Source organism: Bombus vosnesenskii, unplaced genomic scaffold (assembly GCF_011952255.1).
Source record: "Bombus vosnesenskii isolate JDL3184/JDL3185 unplaced genomic scaffold, Bvos_JDL3184-5_v1.1 scf7180000013311, whole genome shotgun sequence".
Taxonomy (NCBI): domain Eukaryota; kingdom Metazoa; phylum Arthropoda; class Insecta; order Hymenoptera; family Apidae; genus Bombus; species Bombus vosnesenskii.
This window is the reverse complement of record NW_022882959.1, coordinates 750,238-767,432: the sequence shown is the minus strand read 5'-3', so window position 1 is coordinate 767,432 and position 17,195 is coordinate 750,238. Positions and strand designations below refer to the sequence as shown.

Sequence of the window (17,195 nt, the reverse complement as noted above, 5' to 3'; positions counted from 1 at the left end):
CAATATGTGTACGTAATTATAGCAATATTCTAGGTCAATAACGTTGTGTATATATAGTTACAATTATATTTATCCACATCATGAAAGACAGTTAATTGTTACCCTCTTTATGTGCTCTGACTTCTTCACCTTTTACGTACATGGGTCAGTAGTTGTAAAAGAGTTAAACAACTATGGTTACGGTGTCATACTGACGATGTAACGTCAGATCGCAGGAATCACGGTATGGATCACGTTCCTGACAACCGTACGAATTAGTCAGCCGTAGAATGTGAATGGACAAGCGTTTTCCGTCGTCGAAGGCACTTCGCCAGGGCGCAGTCGTTTGCCTTCAACGGCTGCGACCCCATTTGTGGCATTCCATACTCCCCTTCGCACGTCCCATCCCCTCCTTGCTACAGCCAACCTTATTCGATACTTTTGTCTTCACGCAGCGCTGCCTTCTTTCTTTTTTTTAATTCTGCCTTTCTTCTTTCATCTCGACAGAAGACGTTTGCGTAATTGCGACCAGGCTTCGAGTTCTCTACGATCGTTGGACGAGGAATCGATGGATCATGGGACACGTAGGATGCTGGTAAGGATTTTTTTACGATAGAAAATTGATTGGTGAATTTTCATAGTCAAAGAGATACGCTGTCATAAAAAATTTGTATTTTAAAGTCGAACGACAAAGAATCGCGTGTTATTCGTATCGAACGTTACTATAAATTGGACGATCGATAACTTAAAATCCAAGAAATTAACATAAACTCAGAAACAGGGAAATCTAACGAACCTTCGTCCCCAATTTTCTTTTCAATTATCTTTTCAAGTTTTATCCACAAATAAATTTTTTAATTCTCACAAATAAATGATACAGAGTTCTATCTTATCTACGCTATCCATTATTCAACGTCTTCGCTTTTATACACTTTAGTGCTCTAATTATAACGTAATATTTAAAAGACTCATTTACATTTACTTTTATTTAAAATAGCAAAATTTTATAACATTATCTTTTTCATTTCTATTTTACAATAAATACAATGACACTTTTAAATAAATTACGAAATAAATACAAAGTTTTACAACATTACCTAAATTATTTTGATATGTGAAGATAACGTTTGATTTATAAAAAGAGTCAAGTAGTACGTTAAAGTTTGGCAAACTTTAGGAACAGGTGACAAACGTACGGTAACAGGTTTCGTTGGATTTTTCCAAAGTTATCAGTGGCTTATCGTTTCTTAAAAACATCCACGACATCTCGTTCATCTTCACTGCGTAAAACTCGTCTCTTTTGGGAACCATAATCTCGTCTGTGACCACGGTATCGTTGTTGACGATTCCTGAAGAATATCCCATCGATTTGCACAAACTCGTCAAGTCTTCTTCGTCCATGGTAGGACTTGGGAAACATTCCGTGTACCACACGCCGTAACTTCGACGAATCACTTCTCCAGAGCTATCGTTAAAATGGAAAATTGAAAATTTACTACAAGTGTAGGATTTAATGTCGGATCCTTCGTTTATGAAATAATCGCATAATTCGTAAATCGAATGCGAAGACGAATTGAACGAATATACGAGAATTAAAGAGAAAGACATTTTTGAAGGAAAAATCAATCAGATTTAAAAATACATCTGTGAAATGGGTGAATTTTTAAAGACTAGACAATTAAAGATATTAAATAAGAATTATAAATACCTGTCGTTTGAATGTAGCTTCAACGTTCTACACGTTGCTTCGTCGTCGCCGTTAGGACAATCTTTCACCCCATCGCAAATAAAATCTTGTGCTATGCAGGTGTCGTTTTCGCTTGTTCTATCGACAGAGAAAACCATTATCAACTCTCTATAATTGCGTTTATTTCTAAGTGTTTATTACAGCGTTTATTGTTATCTCGTAACTGAGATTCAGAAAATATAATAGCTTTCGTGTATGGATTTCTTGGTTATATTATAGGGCTACGCTTATAAAATCTGAACAAACATACCGACGTTATTGTTACAGCTCTGCTTCGTTAGTTGTCGCTTAATAATTGAAATTTTATAAAAATGTCGAGTTGCAAAGAAATTCTTACGTTTTGCATTTGAAGCTGAAATCTTTGCAAGAACACATTTCCGGTGATTCGTCAGTTTTATCCAGACAGTGTCGTACGCCGTCACACAATCGCTCTGGCGATGTTAATTTCAGATATTCCGCGCAGGTACATATCGTAGGTTCATCGGATCCATCGTAGCAATCGATTTTTCCATCGCAAAACGCACTTTTGTCGACGCATTTGCCATTTCTACAGCGAAGCTGTGTCTTCATGCAGTCTTAACATTTAAAATATATACGTCTTTTAATCATTCTTTATGTAATACGAAGAAATTATTTTTTCACGCATTGTTTTTTTCTTAATATTTGAATTTTAGTTGGATATTTTCTCTAGTTTTTGAAATCCAAGTAAAATTTCTAGCATTACAAATTTATTTGCCTGTCTTAATGCAAATTTAGAAGCGAACATGTTTATTCTACGCAAACATATAGATTCAATGAATATAAATGAATGCAAGTATCGAACAATCGATGTATATAATAGCCTAATTATTGTACAGCTAAGAGACTCAAAAATTTAAAATTCCTAGAAATATTCAAATTATCGTAGCACTTACTGCAGCTGTCCACGCTATTTTCACAATTTTCTTGAAATTCTTTGCAATATCTCGTGTCCTCGTCTTCTTCTCCACGACAATCCGGAATACCATCGCAAACCCGGTTTTGCGGAATACACTGTCCAATGTTGCATCGAAAACCCGTACAAATTGGTTCCACCGACTGTCTTGGATTATCTAATTAAATTTACATATAATTTAATATATTTAATATAAAATTTAGTACGACGCAATGTAATTTTAATACGAATTCAGTATGGATAATTTGTATAGTTTTACAGGTTTATAGAGTAGAATTTTAGATTGGTAACGTTAGTAGTATTAAAGTAGAATACACATTTACCGATTACTTCCATCAGATAGGGATTTACGTGTTCGATACTCGTCATATTTTGCGCATTTTTGAAATTACAAATTCCTCTGTTATCTTGGAAAACGGAGGCAGGATACCATCCCTTTCTGCCACGACAGAATATTATGCCACTCCACCTCGATGTCTCACTTTCCTGAAGAACGACGAATGATACTCGTACAATCGTTTTTTAATACGAATAAAACGTTATAAAATCGACAAGGATTTATTTTCAAAAATCGTTCATATTTGTTTGTTAGTGAATAAATTGATAAAATTTTTTAACAAAATAAGATTTACCGAACATTCGGAATTAGAGATATTCACGAAGCATCGTTGACAACTTGGGCAATTCTCAAAAATAATTTTCAAGAAAACAGACTTTATCTCGTAAGCTTCGTTCGTTCCAACAGCTATGCAAGTGTCCATCGCTCCTGGTAGATAAATCCTGTAGATATTCGATAAATGTTTATAAACGATTCGACGAATTTTGGCAAATTTAGTTTGTTGTAATTACGTTTTGTTGACGAACAATGGTTGCACGTGACGACCGAAGTGGGCTCGATCTTTCAAGTGCAATAAAATCGACACCGAGTTATTCACATAATGCACCTCATCGATGGTCGATACCTGTTGATGAGGACCGTTTATCTGACGGAATAATCGACCATAACCGAGTACGGCTGCTACATAACTTGTATTCAACCTGGAAATAATTTGCAAATGTCGTTCGTTAAAAACCAGTATGTTAATGTTACAGTCGCAAATTTAAAGTAATATCAAACGAACAAAGCATATTTTTTAATATCTCGGAGACAAACATTTTGTCGTCTGTCGAAAACCCTTGGAAAGAAAAATTTTTATGATTCTATATTATGATTCAAACATGAAAACTCAAACCAGATAGATTCCACGTAAAGTACTTTCAGGCTTCAAATTTTTCAATCTTTCCAAACCTTTCGTCGCGTAGCAAAGAGTTTATCACTTTAACGAGTGAAATTTTGCGCTGGAATTATGCAAACTTCACATGAAATTCCTCGATGCAAAAAGGATTAGACGATTAAATGTTTTTCAGCGAATACTAATCGATTCAAATCCATAAAATTCACACAATTGTACGAAATTCACGTAAAATTTTTTGAAACCTGCGATTCTTCGAACCAAATGAGATCCGCTCGAAATTCTTTGAAACTTCGAATTTGTAGAGTTTTTAAACGTTTGAATAGTCGAAATAGCTTCGATTACCTGACGTTCTCGAGACATTTCGCGGCGGACAGTAACCAGTTCGAGTCCAAGAGCAGCGCCATGCAACGGTAGCGTCCGTCGACAAAGATGGCAGCCAACCAGGGCCACAGGTAGTCGCGGTTTCCGGTTCTATCGTCGATCGCCAAGTGAGCGTACATACTGCCGCTTGGTATCGCTGCACAGTGAATGTAAAGTCCCAAACATGTTTCGTCCTTTTCGTTCAGAGAGGCCGCTGATGAGTTCTCTTGGTACGTGGAGTCCCCTTTGCGCCACTCTATCCTTTCCAGTTGCGAATTTTTCACGACGATGGACTTGGACGACCGAACGTTTCTTTCAACGAAAAATAAATAACTAAATAAGTCTCGGAATCTTTACTCCTATTTCTCCCTCCTCTTTCTTCGTATCGGAAGAATTTTCATTCTTGAAGAAAGATTATTGGATTTGTTATGGAATATCAAGCATCGAACTTTAGCTGTGTCTTTAAGGATGTTGAATCAGCGAACAGCACAAGCGATGGAATTTGAAGTTGTGTATTTGAAACCTTATGGAAATCGTTTGATTCATAGGAACCTTCGGGACCGTTTAGACGATCAATATTATTGTAGATACTATTGCAGATATTAAGGGTTCTCGACATTGTATTGACAATATATATATTGTCATTATATCGACGAGGATCCTGGCTATTGACAGTAATATTGACAATAGTACTGACGATAATATCGATTATCTAAACGCTCCTTTCCACGCTATTCTGGTACTACGTTACGTAGATACCGTGTGCAGGTTTCGAGGATAATCGAAAAATCAAATTCAAGCGTGGAATATAAACTGATTAAAAATTCGTAGAGTTGAAAATATACTTACGCAAGACCAAAGTATTCGCACATATTTTGTCCGATGATCGAGGCAGTAGATTGGTTTTTGTGCATTCTGGGACGATGGCAAGTTGGTTGCCATTTTCCCTCGATGTATCTAGTCAGAATTCCTTGTACGTTTAAAAATGGTCTTCTATCACCATCGAGATATATACGTTGACCATCGGTCAACGTAACTGTAAGAAAGAAGATAAATAAAACTTTAAACTATAGTAATATATTTTTGTATAAAAATGTATAAAACAGTGTATACGTATAAAATGTATATCGAATACACAAAGAAGTTTTATCTTAAAAATTTGGTAAATTAAAAATGACTCACAGCAGTCGAGCTCATCCTCCTTAAACATGCAATCGAAGTTTCCATCGCACCTTTTCGCCATCGAGACGCAGGTTTTACTCGTTTTGCACAAAAATTCATTCTCAGCACAAATTTCTATAGAATAAATAAAGCATTAGTTATACTTAATTGTACAATTATTCTATACTGTATAATTCTTTCCTTTTTAACGGTATAATTAAAAAGGTACAGGACAGTTGAATAATTAGTTACCGCAGTCCTGTTCGTCCGTTAAATCATCGCAATCTACGTAACCGTCGCATATAGCACTTCTTTTTAGATTCTGCAAATAGTTCTTACAAGTGCAATTCATTTCGTCGCTACTGTCTTCGCAATCCACCACTCTGTCACATCTTTTCTCAATTGGAATAGTTTGAAGCAATCTGTGAATTACGATAATACAAATACGATAATATGTCGAAATTGCTGAAATAAATATATTCGTCGACTAACGCGTCTCGTGTTGAATATTTTAATTAAAACAAAAGTACCTTGTACAAGTGAATACCGTAGGAAATGTTTTCGGTGTTAATGGCAAAACAGGTTCAGTGTAAACAATAGTAGAAGTTGTCAAAGTCGAGATATCGTCACCCTTGGATTCCGAGTCATCGTTTTCCTGCTGCGTAAACACGGATTCCTCGGTCGCATTGTTTATTGTATCGTAAGATATTGTGAACTCTAAACATAATTTACATACGAATGCTGTTAGAATGAAAAACTTGTTATTACGTTTTTAATAGAAGTGGAAATGCGTTATTAAAATTAAACCTTGAATATAATCCCGATTTATTAGAGTTAAAATTATCATGACGAAACAAATTACTATAAGAAATTGTGGAAAACCTACCAGTGGTGACGATCTCGCTAGACATCATAAAATTATCTATACTTGGCGTTGATAGTATAGGCTCGAAATCGTGAGTGGTGTTCTCCATCTGCATGTAAAGAGAAGAATGGCTACAATTGACTTCGTCTTCGCCGTTCAAACAATCGACTATTCGATTGCAACGCGCTTCGATCGGTAAACATTTGCCTAGGCCTCCGTCGCAACTGAATCCTGGACATCTTTCCAAAGGAGTGCGCCTTAGAGGAGGCACACCTCGACCATCTAAATATTAAGCATAAACATAATGCACGAAATAAAAATACACGAAAATGTAATATTTCTTAATTTTCTATTTGTTCTACTCTTGTTCCACTGGTTCTACTTGTTCTATCGGGTTTATTTGTTCTTTGCTACTCGTTTTGCATGTATTCGAACAAGAAAATAAAAATGCCAGAGATACGACTCACTGGAAATTTCTTTAATCCAACTTAGGAAATAGCTGACTCTCGCATAGGTTCCCGGTTCATTCGGTCGAGCGCAGCCTTGCCCGTGACTAACTACGCCTGCCACGTACCACTGCGATGTCGAGTACGGATTTCTACGAATGAATGACACGAATTAATCAAATTATAGACTAAACTCTGAATTACACTAGCTAGACTCTCTCGAATAATAATTTCCTAACATTATATGGTTGAATACTTCAACGATGGAGCGCAGCAATCGACGCCATGAATTCCAAAGCAATAATTAGAAACCCTTTTACGAGAAAAATGGTGATTCAACAACGTTAGAAATGTATACACAGCGAAGGTGTATACATAAGCAATCCACAAGGGAAAGATCAGTAGGACGAATAAATAAAAAAAAAATTGTATTTTTGGAAACATCGATCGGTGGATCTGTCAATTAAAAGCTACATTATCTTTAGAGAAATAATCGTTTTGTTTATCGTTGGTCTCTTAATATCTTAGTTATCCTTGCCAATAGAAAAGATGATTTTTTCATTAATTGGATAATCATATACCTGCATAATAAAGGACCACCGCTGTCTCCTTGACAAGCATCACGACCTCCGTGAAGATATCCAGCACAAATGGAAGCGTCGTTCTGGTCTTCTTCGTACTTACAACTTGCTAATATCGGAACTTCTACTTCCCTCAGATGATCGGCTGGAAAATCCAAGAATTATATCAACTTCGTTAGATTTGTCTTGTTACCGAAGCAAATTTATTAAAATTGATATAGTCGCTAAATCAAATTCATTACATTTTTTTTTTTTTTTTGAAAAGCTTGTCATTAACTTTGATACAGCTTATCATTGGACGAAGTTCGTTAAATTTAGTATAGTTTATTCATCAGTGAATCGTACACATTTGTACAATTTAGAGGAAATTTATGAAATTTAGACCGAAAGGAAATGTCTTACGATTTAATCCATATTCTGCAATAGTACCCCAACCAATCGCTATACAAGTTGTATTAGGTTCTGGTTTGTTTCTCCACATGGGTCCTAGGAGATTCGGGCCAGGAAGACAAACTGGTCGCACCCATCGATTGAAACGCAGAGGATCGTCCAACATAATCATACCAATGTCGTTCTGCAGATGTCTAGCGTTGTATTGCGAATACATCACCGTGTACCGTGCTTTTCTGGATTGTGACATCGGCGAGAAAGAATTTTGACGAAGTATTCCCGCTTGGACCTCGAAATATTGGCCTACGTAGCTGTTTACAAATTTAATAGTCACATCGTGAATGAATAGCTTCCTCAACTTTTTTCGAAATATTTATATCGTTTGATCGTACGCCACGTCAATTTTTGGAATGATTCGCAAATGGAAGGTACCAAATTTACGAATAAAATGATACATCGACACATACAAACGACGCTGCTAAAGAATGCAATACGTTTTTATATAATTTAATCTTAAGTAGACGAAAATAAAAACAAATTCATCGAGAAAGTCAAATATCGTGACAAAAAGCTGTTTCTCACAGACATATTCCAGACGACTACGAACTTATTCTTATAAAATGACATGTTTTTGCATCTCTACATTAAAATATATAGAAACAATATGCAGATACATGTACACAAATTACAATTGCTACTTGAATCGCGTGAATTTATTATCATATGCTGCCATACTTTTTATCATTTTTTTCGTCTACTGCCAATGATAATCGTCCAAAAATTGTCAAGCATTCGTCGAAAATCTATTTTTAATGCCTGTACCCTTCGAGACAGTGAGCAGCTGTAAGCACCCAAAGTTCGTTCAGAATAGTACCGCCACAATAAAAAACGCCATCCTTGTAAATGGCCACCAGAAACGGCCAGGCTTTCGGATGACTCGCACGACCACCTACGACGCGCAATTGCGAACCAACTATATCGTCCTGCTTTCTGTCTATCTTCTTACTTTCGTTATCTCCTGGATCTATATTGTCATCGTCCGATGGCAACACAATTTTCTTATTTTCATTATGTCTTATATCCTCGTATTCGATATAAGTATCATCGTCAGATGGAAACATAATTGCATCGTACATCTGTAAAGGAGCTCGGTCCTCTTTTTCCAGTATGTGCGGTCGTAGAGAATCCTCGTGGGAAAACACGGTAGTTCCGCACGAGAATCGCGGACAACGTACGAAAATCGCTGTGTTCATGCACGAGGGAATTAATTTCGTTTGGTTGTTCACTCGTGTTAGATAGGGGCCGTGATACGCGTTGCCTGGCACGGAATGCACTTTTATTTCGGGAGCTTTCCTGTAATAAAATTTGAAAAAAAAAATCAAGATTATTAGTAACGCAATATCTCTTAAGACGAGTAACCATCTAAAAATGTCGTGTGAAAATTAAAACGAATTGCAGTTAAGCCCAGATTCGTTCAGGGATGAATAGTTCAAATAGCCGGAGTTCGTACTAATTAAAACGTCCAGATAAAGGGAATTCTACTCGACTCCAGAACCCTACGAGTTCTAGAGTTCCAGAGTTCTACGAAGTTCCGACGTTCTAAAGTTCTACAGTTCTACGATCAGAGTTCTGGAGTTTTGGAATTTCAGAGTTCTAAACTTCTCCAACCTTTAGCTTTGGCTTTCCAGTTTTACAGCTCTCGGATATTTACTTTTAGATCTTTGGAGTTCTAAAGTTTCTGAATCGTTTAGTTTTGGATTTCTAAAGTTCTAGAGATCCGAAGGCCCAGAGTTCTCGAGTTTCACAGTTTTAGAGTACTGTGGTTCTAGAATTTTACTGTTCCAAGGTGTTAAACCTCTAGAATATTATAAATTTTCGAATTCTTAAGTTTTATCCTACTTGATTTGCGTGCCAATTTCAGAGATGCAGGCATCCTTGGCCCATGCGTCGATCGGTGGGCACACGGGGTACCATTGGCCCTTGTAGTTCTTATGGAGATATCCTTCGGTGTAGCCGATCGTGAATAACTAAAAAATATGTGTGTATATTTAACAACGTATTATAAAGCGTACCCAGTGTATGTACGTACAAAACACGATATCTAATACATAAGATAACGCGCGATTGATAATATTCGTGAATGATAGGAGAAATTGCATTCGTGATTTACATTTTTTCCTTCGATGTACGAGGGAGTGAGAATATTGCAGTCCGTTTCGTCTTTCCCGCTAGCGCATTGCCGTTTTCCGTCGCATCGTTGGGAAAGCGGTACACAAGTATCAGAGGTATATGGGTTTTGCCAATCGTTGCAGCTAAATGAATTTTTTGGACAACCTGAAAAGCGTAACAGCGTACTTAAGATAGCAGAACATAAGAATTTTACGTTACGAGTTAGTAAAACAGGATCTTCCTTCCACGGATAAAATAGTTCCAATTGGAAAATAAAATCGCAGTATCTGGTGCCATCTCGTGCAAAATATTCACGTTCGTATCGAGACTAAGATGTAAACTGATTTTATGTGAAATTTCAATATCTCGCGTTTGATATTTACATACTGAAACTACTCGTCAGTGCTTATATCGATCACACGCTACAACGAGAGATATCTTATATTTTATACCGGATAATCGACAAGAACTTCGATGTATATGTTACTCCATCGATGAAACAGAGTTCTGTTGCACGCGCATAAGAGGTATAGCATATCAACATTAGCGTCAAATTAATACGAGGATCTTCAAATTGCGGAACGATGACAAAATGATAAATAGTCTTCGAATTCTAGATTCCTAAGATTTTAGAGCGCCGAAATAGAAGTAGAACCAGAGTAGTGGAATTCCAGAGTACCAGAGCACTCGAGTTTCGGGAGTTTTAAAGTTAAAAATTAATATCTCACAGTTCCTGAATTTCGGAGCTCTTAAATTCTAATGATCCGCATTCTTAAGTTGTAAAGTTTCAAATAAAAAATCTAGAGTACCAGATTCTTGACCTTCGAAGTTCGAAAATTCTCAAGTACCTAAGTTCTACAGTTCCAGAGAGCGAAAAGTTTTCAGTTCTAAGCTTACGGAGTTACGGACGTTTAGTTTCCAGAACCTCGAAATTTCCAGGCTAACAAATTTTCAACTTCTCGTATTAAAAAACAAAAATTTATTCTCACCGAAACATCCCAACTCGTCTTCCCCATGCGGACAATCGAAATACCCATCGCAAAGTCGCTCGAGCGATATTCGATCTCTGCAAGAACACGTCCTCTCGTCGCTAGCGTCGTAACAATCCACCACACTGTCGCACCACTGCGATCTCGATACACATCGCCTGCCATCACTGCATCGAATCGTATTGGAAGGACACTCGTCAGAATATCCTACCACATAAAATATCAAAAACAATAATCGAACAAGAAATCATTAAAGCCACGCGGTAGAACTCTATTTATTGGAATTTCATTATTTACCGCCTCCATTTATCGATTGTATCATATTCAAGAATCGTATTTATCGTATTTAACCTTATCTGTTCGTCGTTCCATCTTTCCATTCCATCTTCTAGCAAGCACATAACCCTTTCATTCTCAAATTACTTGAATTGAATTCTAGTTCTAACAAATAGAGTTCTGCTACATCTTTGAAACACGCCCTTACTATGTAGAAATTCCTTGTTGTCCTTCTTCTCGTTAACAAAATTACCCTCCTCCTCTTCCTTGTCATACGCGACGGAAGATCTCTGATACTCGGAGACTCCAGGAATAGCCGGAAACTGGAACGTTGGTGCAGGAATATACGTGCAGTAATAAGGTGTTTTGCTGTTAGAATTGGCGGGGGCGCTGGCAGACGTTTGATGTCCAGGGATAGGTGGAAAATTCAGAATCGCAGGGCCCGATGGACCGACTCTTTGACCGCTGGATGATCCAAAATTACCAGGGCCGGGTTGCGGTGGTAATCCTTGTGCAGGAGTTTGCACTTGCACGTAACCTTGCGTTTGATCGAGATTCTGGAAACCTTGTCGTTCGGGTTGCACCGAATACGCGTACGAAACTCCCGGAGAAGATGCTGGATACATGGTTTCACCTGGACCCGATTGTTTCGTTGGATTGTTATTCGCGTTTGGATTGTAGAAACAGACTCGATGAGACACCCAGGAGATCGTTGGTGTCAGTACTAGCTGTTGACTCGATTTTATCGTTTCCGCCGTGGGGATCATTCCCGAAGGTATTTCTTTGGTTCCTTTGATGACGATTCTTCCATAGTTATCGCGGAAGACCGGTTTGCTGAAATTTTTGCCTGCTGAAATTGAAAACTTTCATCAGACACTTTTGATTCGAAGATTCTTACGTTATCGCTAGGTTTTCTAATAAATTCGTTCGTCGTTAGTGTTTGGGCCGGTAAAAGAAATAGAAAGAAAAAAGAAAAAAAGCTATTCATACGCATCAACTTGGTATAACCAAATTTGACGGGACATTTTCGTCATTCGAACATAGAATGAAGTGATAAATTATGCATCTACCGTTTTCACCTTCCCCTTCCGCTACCTTCTGCTCGTGACCTTGGTTCGGAGGATGCACCGAAGGATGCAGCGGGTTGATCGCAATTTTCCTCACGTCGCCATCGCCTAGTTTGGCCACGTCCGTGGTCCGCTTAGTATCATCGTTTCCGATCGTTTGATCGGTGATTCTGACCGTTGTTTCTTCCGCCTTCGGCGTAGTCGACATGTTGGTCGTTGCATTAATCGTATCCACTTCCGTGGACGCGCTCGTCGCTTTATATTCCGTCGTTCTAGTCGTGGATGAGCTAATGTTAAAATTACCATTTACTAAGAAATATCAGCGAAATTATCAACATTTGAAAAGAAATATTTCTACGAATATACGGAGAGATAAATTCATTCGTTTATTATGGAAATAGAGGAAATTTAATTAATACGTAAAATATTCAAGGTATAGCCCTCTGTACAACGTGCAATAGGTAAAACAATTTTCAACCTAAATTTCATCTCCTTAAGCGAAAAATTCGTAAAAATATTTGTACCGATATTCGCAAAGACACGAATTTGCATAAATAGTCGAACGATACTCACATTCTCTCAGCCGTTTCCAATTCTTTCGTCGTTCGATTCAAATCCCCCTTTCCATTACCTCCGAAACTATCCTTAAAACTTGCCGTAGTCGATTTCTGTACGTTTTCTTCGACCTTGGTCGTTTTCAATGTACCAGCATCCACGAAATCGCTATTCAAATTCTGTTTATCGTCGTCGTGCTTCTCGTCGTTTAACAAATTAGTTACGATATCAACGTTGTTCTTAATCTGACTATGATCGGCGTATTCCTGCATCGTTCCTGCGTCGCTCGTACGAGTATTCGGATCAGAATCTTCGATTAACGTAGTCGTGTCGTTCTTGCACTGCAGACATTCGACCAACTCGACGAATTTCGATTTGATAGGATTCGTCTCCGTAGAAAAGTTCTTGAAAAATGCCTGCAAATGCGGCACACTGCTGTTCACGATGCTCACGATGCTCCACATCGAATCGATCACTTCCTTGCAGTGTTCCATATTCTGCTTACAGGCACTCGCATTGGCATCTTCGCGTTTCCGACGAGATTCGCGCATCAGTGCTATCGAGTGCAACTGATTTTGTTGATCAAGCTGATCCTTGTACAAGTATCGATGCAGACTTTGTAGGGCTGCATTTATCGTTTTCTGTTGTGCAGGGCAGTTGTTTCTTATGAGATTTACTTGTTCGTTAGTTTTCTGTATTTTGTGCGCCGTGTAGATGTAGCCTGTTGCGAATTAAGATATCGTCGTATTTATTTATTTATCGTAGGCGTAATACGGAAAATTTGTTTGTTCGAATTGCTGATTTTAGTGGTCTATTATTGGCTCGTAATTGGTAATTTCAGTGAATTGCGTCAACATAGGGTACAGCGAGAGAAACAGAGAGATTCACGATTTTTCATTGGATTTAAGTGAATATTTTTATAGGTTCTCGAATGGTAGAATATTAGAAAGCTAACCAGAATGAAAGTGCGAACGCGTGAAGTTTGCATCCGATTATTACCGACGCAAGGATTTCTCTTCCGCAAAATCGATATTCACGTTTCTAAATACGAAATCTCGTAATACTATAGGTTCGATTACTATAGGTTATCGATGACTCAGGATTTTTTCCTGAAAAATCGATGCTGATATTTCTCAACGGTTTATTATTCGAGAATGACTTTTAATATCGTTAATCAGACAGATGAGAAACATTTCGAGAGTTTTAATCAAGTCAAAGGAACATTTCGACCTTTTGAAAAGTCATAGCATGGCGAAGCTATTCGTAATAAAAATTCATAGTGCTCTCGACTAGAGCGGTTCATTGTAAATTACGAATCTTGCGCTTCGTAACGAATTAATAACGCGATAAATGATTCGCTCCGATAACAAGTTTTTCTTTAAATCGCATTCCTTACTCCAGCATGCTCTTGCGTGAACCAGATCGTTAAAAAGAATTCCTAAAAACGCGTAGTAAGTCTATAAACTATCAACGACAAATTTATTACGATTCGTCCGTAGTTCCGATATTAAAAGCGTCCCTAATTCCGGTTACCTGGAATTCCAGCCGTGAACGAATAGAACAAAGATTTACACACCTGAAACAACAGCCAAATATATCAGGAATCCAGCAAAAGACAGGATCAGTATGAGGATTAGACTTTGCACCAGATACACTAGTCTATGGCGTCTCATAAATTTCAAATGCGTATATTTGCTCGAACTTCCACTATGTTCCGTCGCACTTGCTGAAATTGAAACGTAACATACGAGATGTAGCGATGTGACAATCGAGATCTGTATCGGATAAGCGTCTCGTATACGCGTGTCTATGTATCAGATTGAAAATAAATAGACAAACAAGACGATTGGAAAATATCAAGGTATCGGCGTACCGCTTTTCGAAGTTGTTAAGTTAATGCAACACTGGTTGTCCGTTATTGGTACATTTTCCAGCTTCGTAAGAGAGATCTTGTACTCTGTATTCATGGTGACGAGACTCGTACAAACCTGAGTGAAAAGAGAGCAAAAGGTCACGTCGAAGAATTTTCTATGTAACTCGCGCGCGATCGATGCCGACAAGTAACACCGATGTTATATAATTTTGGTAATTTTCTTATTTACAAATCGGCGATTCCGTACCACGTTTATCAAGCAGTACGCAGTGGAAAGTACGTTTGAAACATTAATATCGATCGTCGATCTGGATCTAACGATTGGAAATATTCAATTAAAGATGATTATCGCGTTAAAAAAAAGATACAAATTCTTTCATAAAATTATAGAAACATTTTATTTCAGTAGAATCGTATCTCTCGATGATATTTCATAATTCAACGTTCACGTTACGAAGCACTATCGATCTTTTCCATCGATCTGAAATATCGAGTATCAAGTTTCCATCGTGAAACGCGCAATATTTTGCATCGTTCGCGATTCCGGTTTCCGGTACGGTGGTTCTTTGAAAGTATACGAAATAGACGATACTCACATTCGCAAGGTCTTAGAGCGCTTCTCTTCGCCGTTTCTGTTCGATGGATCGCGGTAGGTATTCTCGCCGAAACAACCTCGAAAACGTTTCCGGAAAACTTGCTTCTTGTCAACGATCCGTGCACTCGATGCAACCGATGCACGTGAAATAACTCGATGCTCGATCCGACGAACCAACGATGGTTTGGATCGAACGTGTCAGCAATACGGCTTGGCTAAAAATCGGGCTAACGAGATTTCATCATCGTGATAAAGTGAATGACCCTTTAAATAGGACTATAAGCATCGAACGCTAAATTAGCAACACGATTGTTTTGCGTTCGAATCGATCTTTTACCTTTCTTTCCTTCTATTCTTTTTTCGACGATGGGATCGACGAACGGATAGAAAAATGAACGGATGCGTTGGCGAACGAATGAAAAAATAGACGCAAAAAATTGTAAATCGTAATTGAACGGAATATCGTAATTTACAATCAGATACAAATTGTTCCGACACAATGTTCTGTATCGATAAAGTTACGCAGATTGGTGACGTTGTTTGGTTAGTGGTATGAGAAAGGATAAACACGAATTGGGGGTGAATTTTTTGGTAGACGAAAAAGTAAATGGATGTATGAGTTGACACGAAAATCAGTGGATTTATGTGTAAATAGGGAAAGAAGGGATGTACGAATAAATGAACGAAGAAAGAGAATTTAGTATAGATACTACCGTTTTGTTCCTTGTTTATTGTGAAATCTCTAGTTTCACAAATTGAAATAAATGCTTATTAAATGATAATCCTACTTCTGTTCATTATTTTCGCCCTGTCTTGGGCGTAATAAGATCCCAGCTGTCATCAATTTTCATTAATTACTGTGTATACGTAGGCCGCTGGAATGCACGAGACTTGCAATTTTACGACGGAGAATGTTTCAAATTGTCGTTTGTTACGTCTATATATGATTGTTGCGCGGAAATAGATTTTTCAAACTACTACTAATATTCCACGAATTTTACGAACGAATAAATGTACCAAACGTCCTCACGAGAGATCGTTAACGTATTCGAATGTTCGTGATATTTTTATCCTTTCTCGTGTTACAGGTTTTGCAAGATGAAATATCTTTTTGGTAGATCGTTTTCAGACCCAAATCTTCTATAAGATAACCTTTTATGGAAACTAAACAAATGCATGGATCGGCGTAGAAACATTTATCTTGGGCATCTTTCTTCTCGAAATATAGCTTTCATTTAGAGATTTATTTCACTCTTTAAACATTACAACGAGAAGGTTATTCCGGGAATTTTATATCTTCGATAATTCACTCAGTCTAGCCATTTTTCAATTTCTTTCGAACTTTGTTAATACAATTACAACAGTGTCAATGAAATTCCACAACGTTTCGCATGACGCACATAATTTACTCGTAAAGGACGTCTGCAAGTATTCCAATACTTTCGTGAGCCTTGCGTGTATGTACAGAGCAAACGTGCGAACGGTTTTATACGTTTAGCGTATCCCTGTTTATCGTAATACAGTTTAATACTTCCATCACGGAAAGTGCCATAAACATCCTCAATCTGATTCCATTTGGCTAAATCAAAATCGTCCAAATTTCATTCAAACAAATCTCCTCGAGCGTCGATCTATCCACGTTACCAGCGACTCTATCAATGCCACCAATTCCAAGGTTACCAGTGAATAACTCGCATAGTAGCTGGAGCCAGTCCGATTACGTTGGAATTATTTCAGCCAATGTAATACGAATCATTGCGCAACACGCGATGCTATTCCGTTACTTTCTCCAAGCCAGCACTCAACTAGCTGTACTGTCGATCGATGAAAGTGACAGTCTGTCCTAACACGCCAACTATACACGTTCAAATCACTCGCCGAAATCAGTAAAAAAAAAAAAAGCAGTATACTAAAGAATAGTGAAAAGTTACGAGAAATTTCTTACATTTCGCGCTTATGATAGATTTGAGATA

At 37.7% G+C, this 17,195-nt stretch overlaps 1 protein-coding gene across 1 annotated transcript; it reads right to left on the bottom strand.

The window, feature by feature from the left end:
• Positions 1 to 812: 812 nt before the first annotated feature.
• Positions 813 to 15,472, bottom strand: LOC117234980 (serine protease nudel-like). The gene is made up of 26 exons (XM_033496582.1): positions 15,224 to 15,472; positions 14,628 to 14,742; positions 14,331 to 14,480; positions 12,773 to 13,475; positions 12,203 to 12,471; positions 11,341 to 11,982; positions 10,857 to 11,063; positions 9,869 to 10,032; positions 9,598 to 9,725; positions 8,521 to 9,051; positions 7,711 to 8,009; positions 7,309 to 7,453; positions 6,749 to 6,879; positions 6,303 to 6,563; positions 5,947 to 6,133; positions 5,669 to 5,838; positions 5,438 to 5,551; positions 5,105 to 5,291; positions 4,238 to 4,567; positions 3,510 to 3,698; positions 3,293 to 3,440; positions 2,984 to 3,146; positions 2,641 to 2,817; positions 2,064 to 2,301; positions 1,688 to 1,804; positions 813 to 1,444 (listed from the first exon to the last, which is right to left on the bottom strand). Exons 2-26 carry the CDS (start codon positions 14,719 to 14,721, stop codon positions 1,153 to 1,155), a joined length of 6,036 nt encoding a protein of 2,011 aa, XP_033352473.1. The 5' UTR covers positions 14,722 to 14,742; positions 15,224 to 15,472; the 3' UTR covers positions 813 to 1,152.
• Positions 15,473 to 17,195: the final 1,723 nt, after the last annotated feature.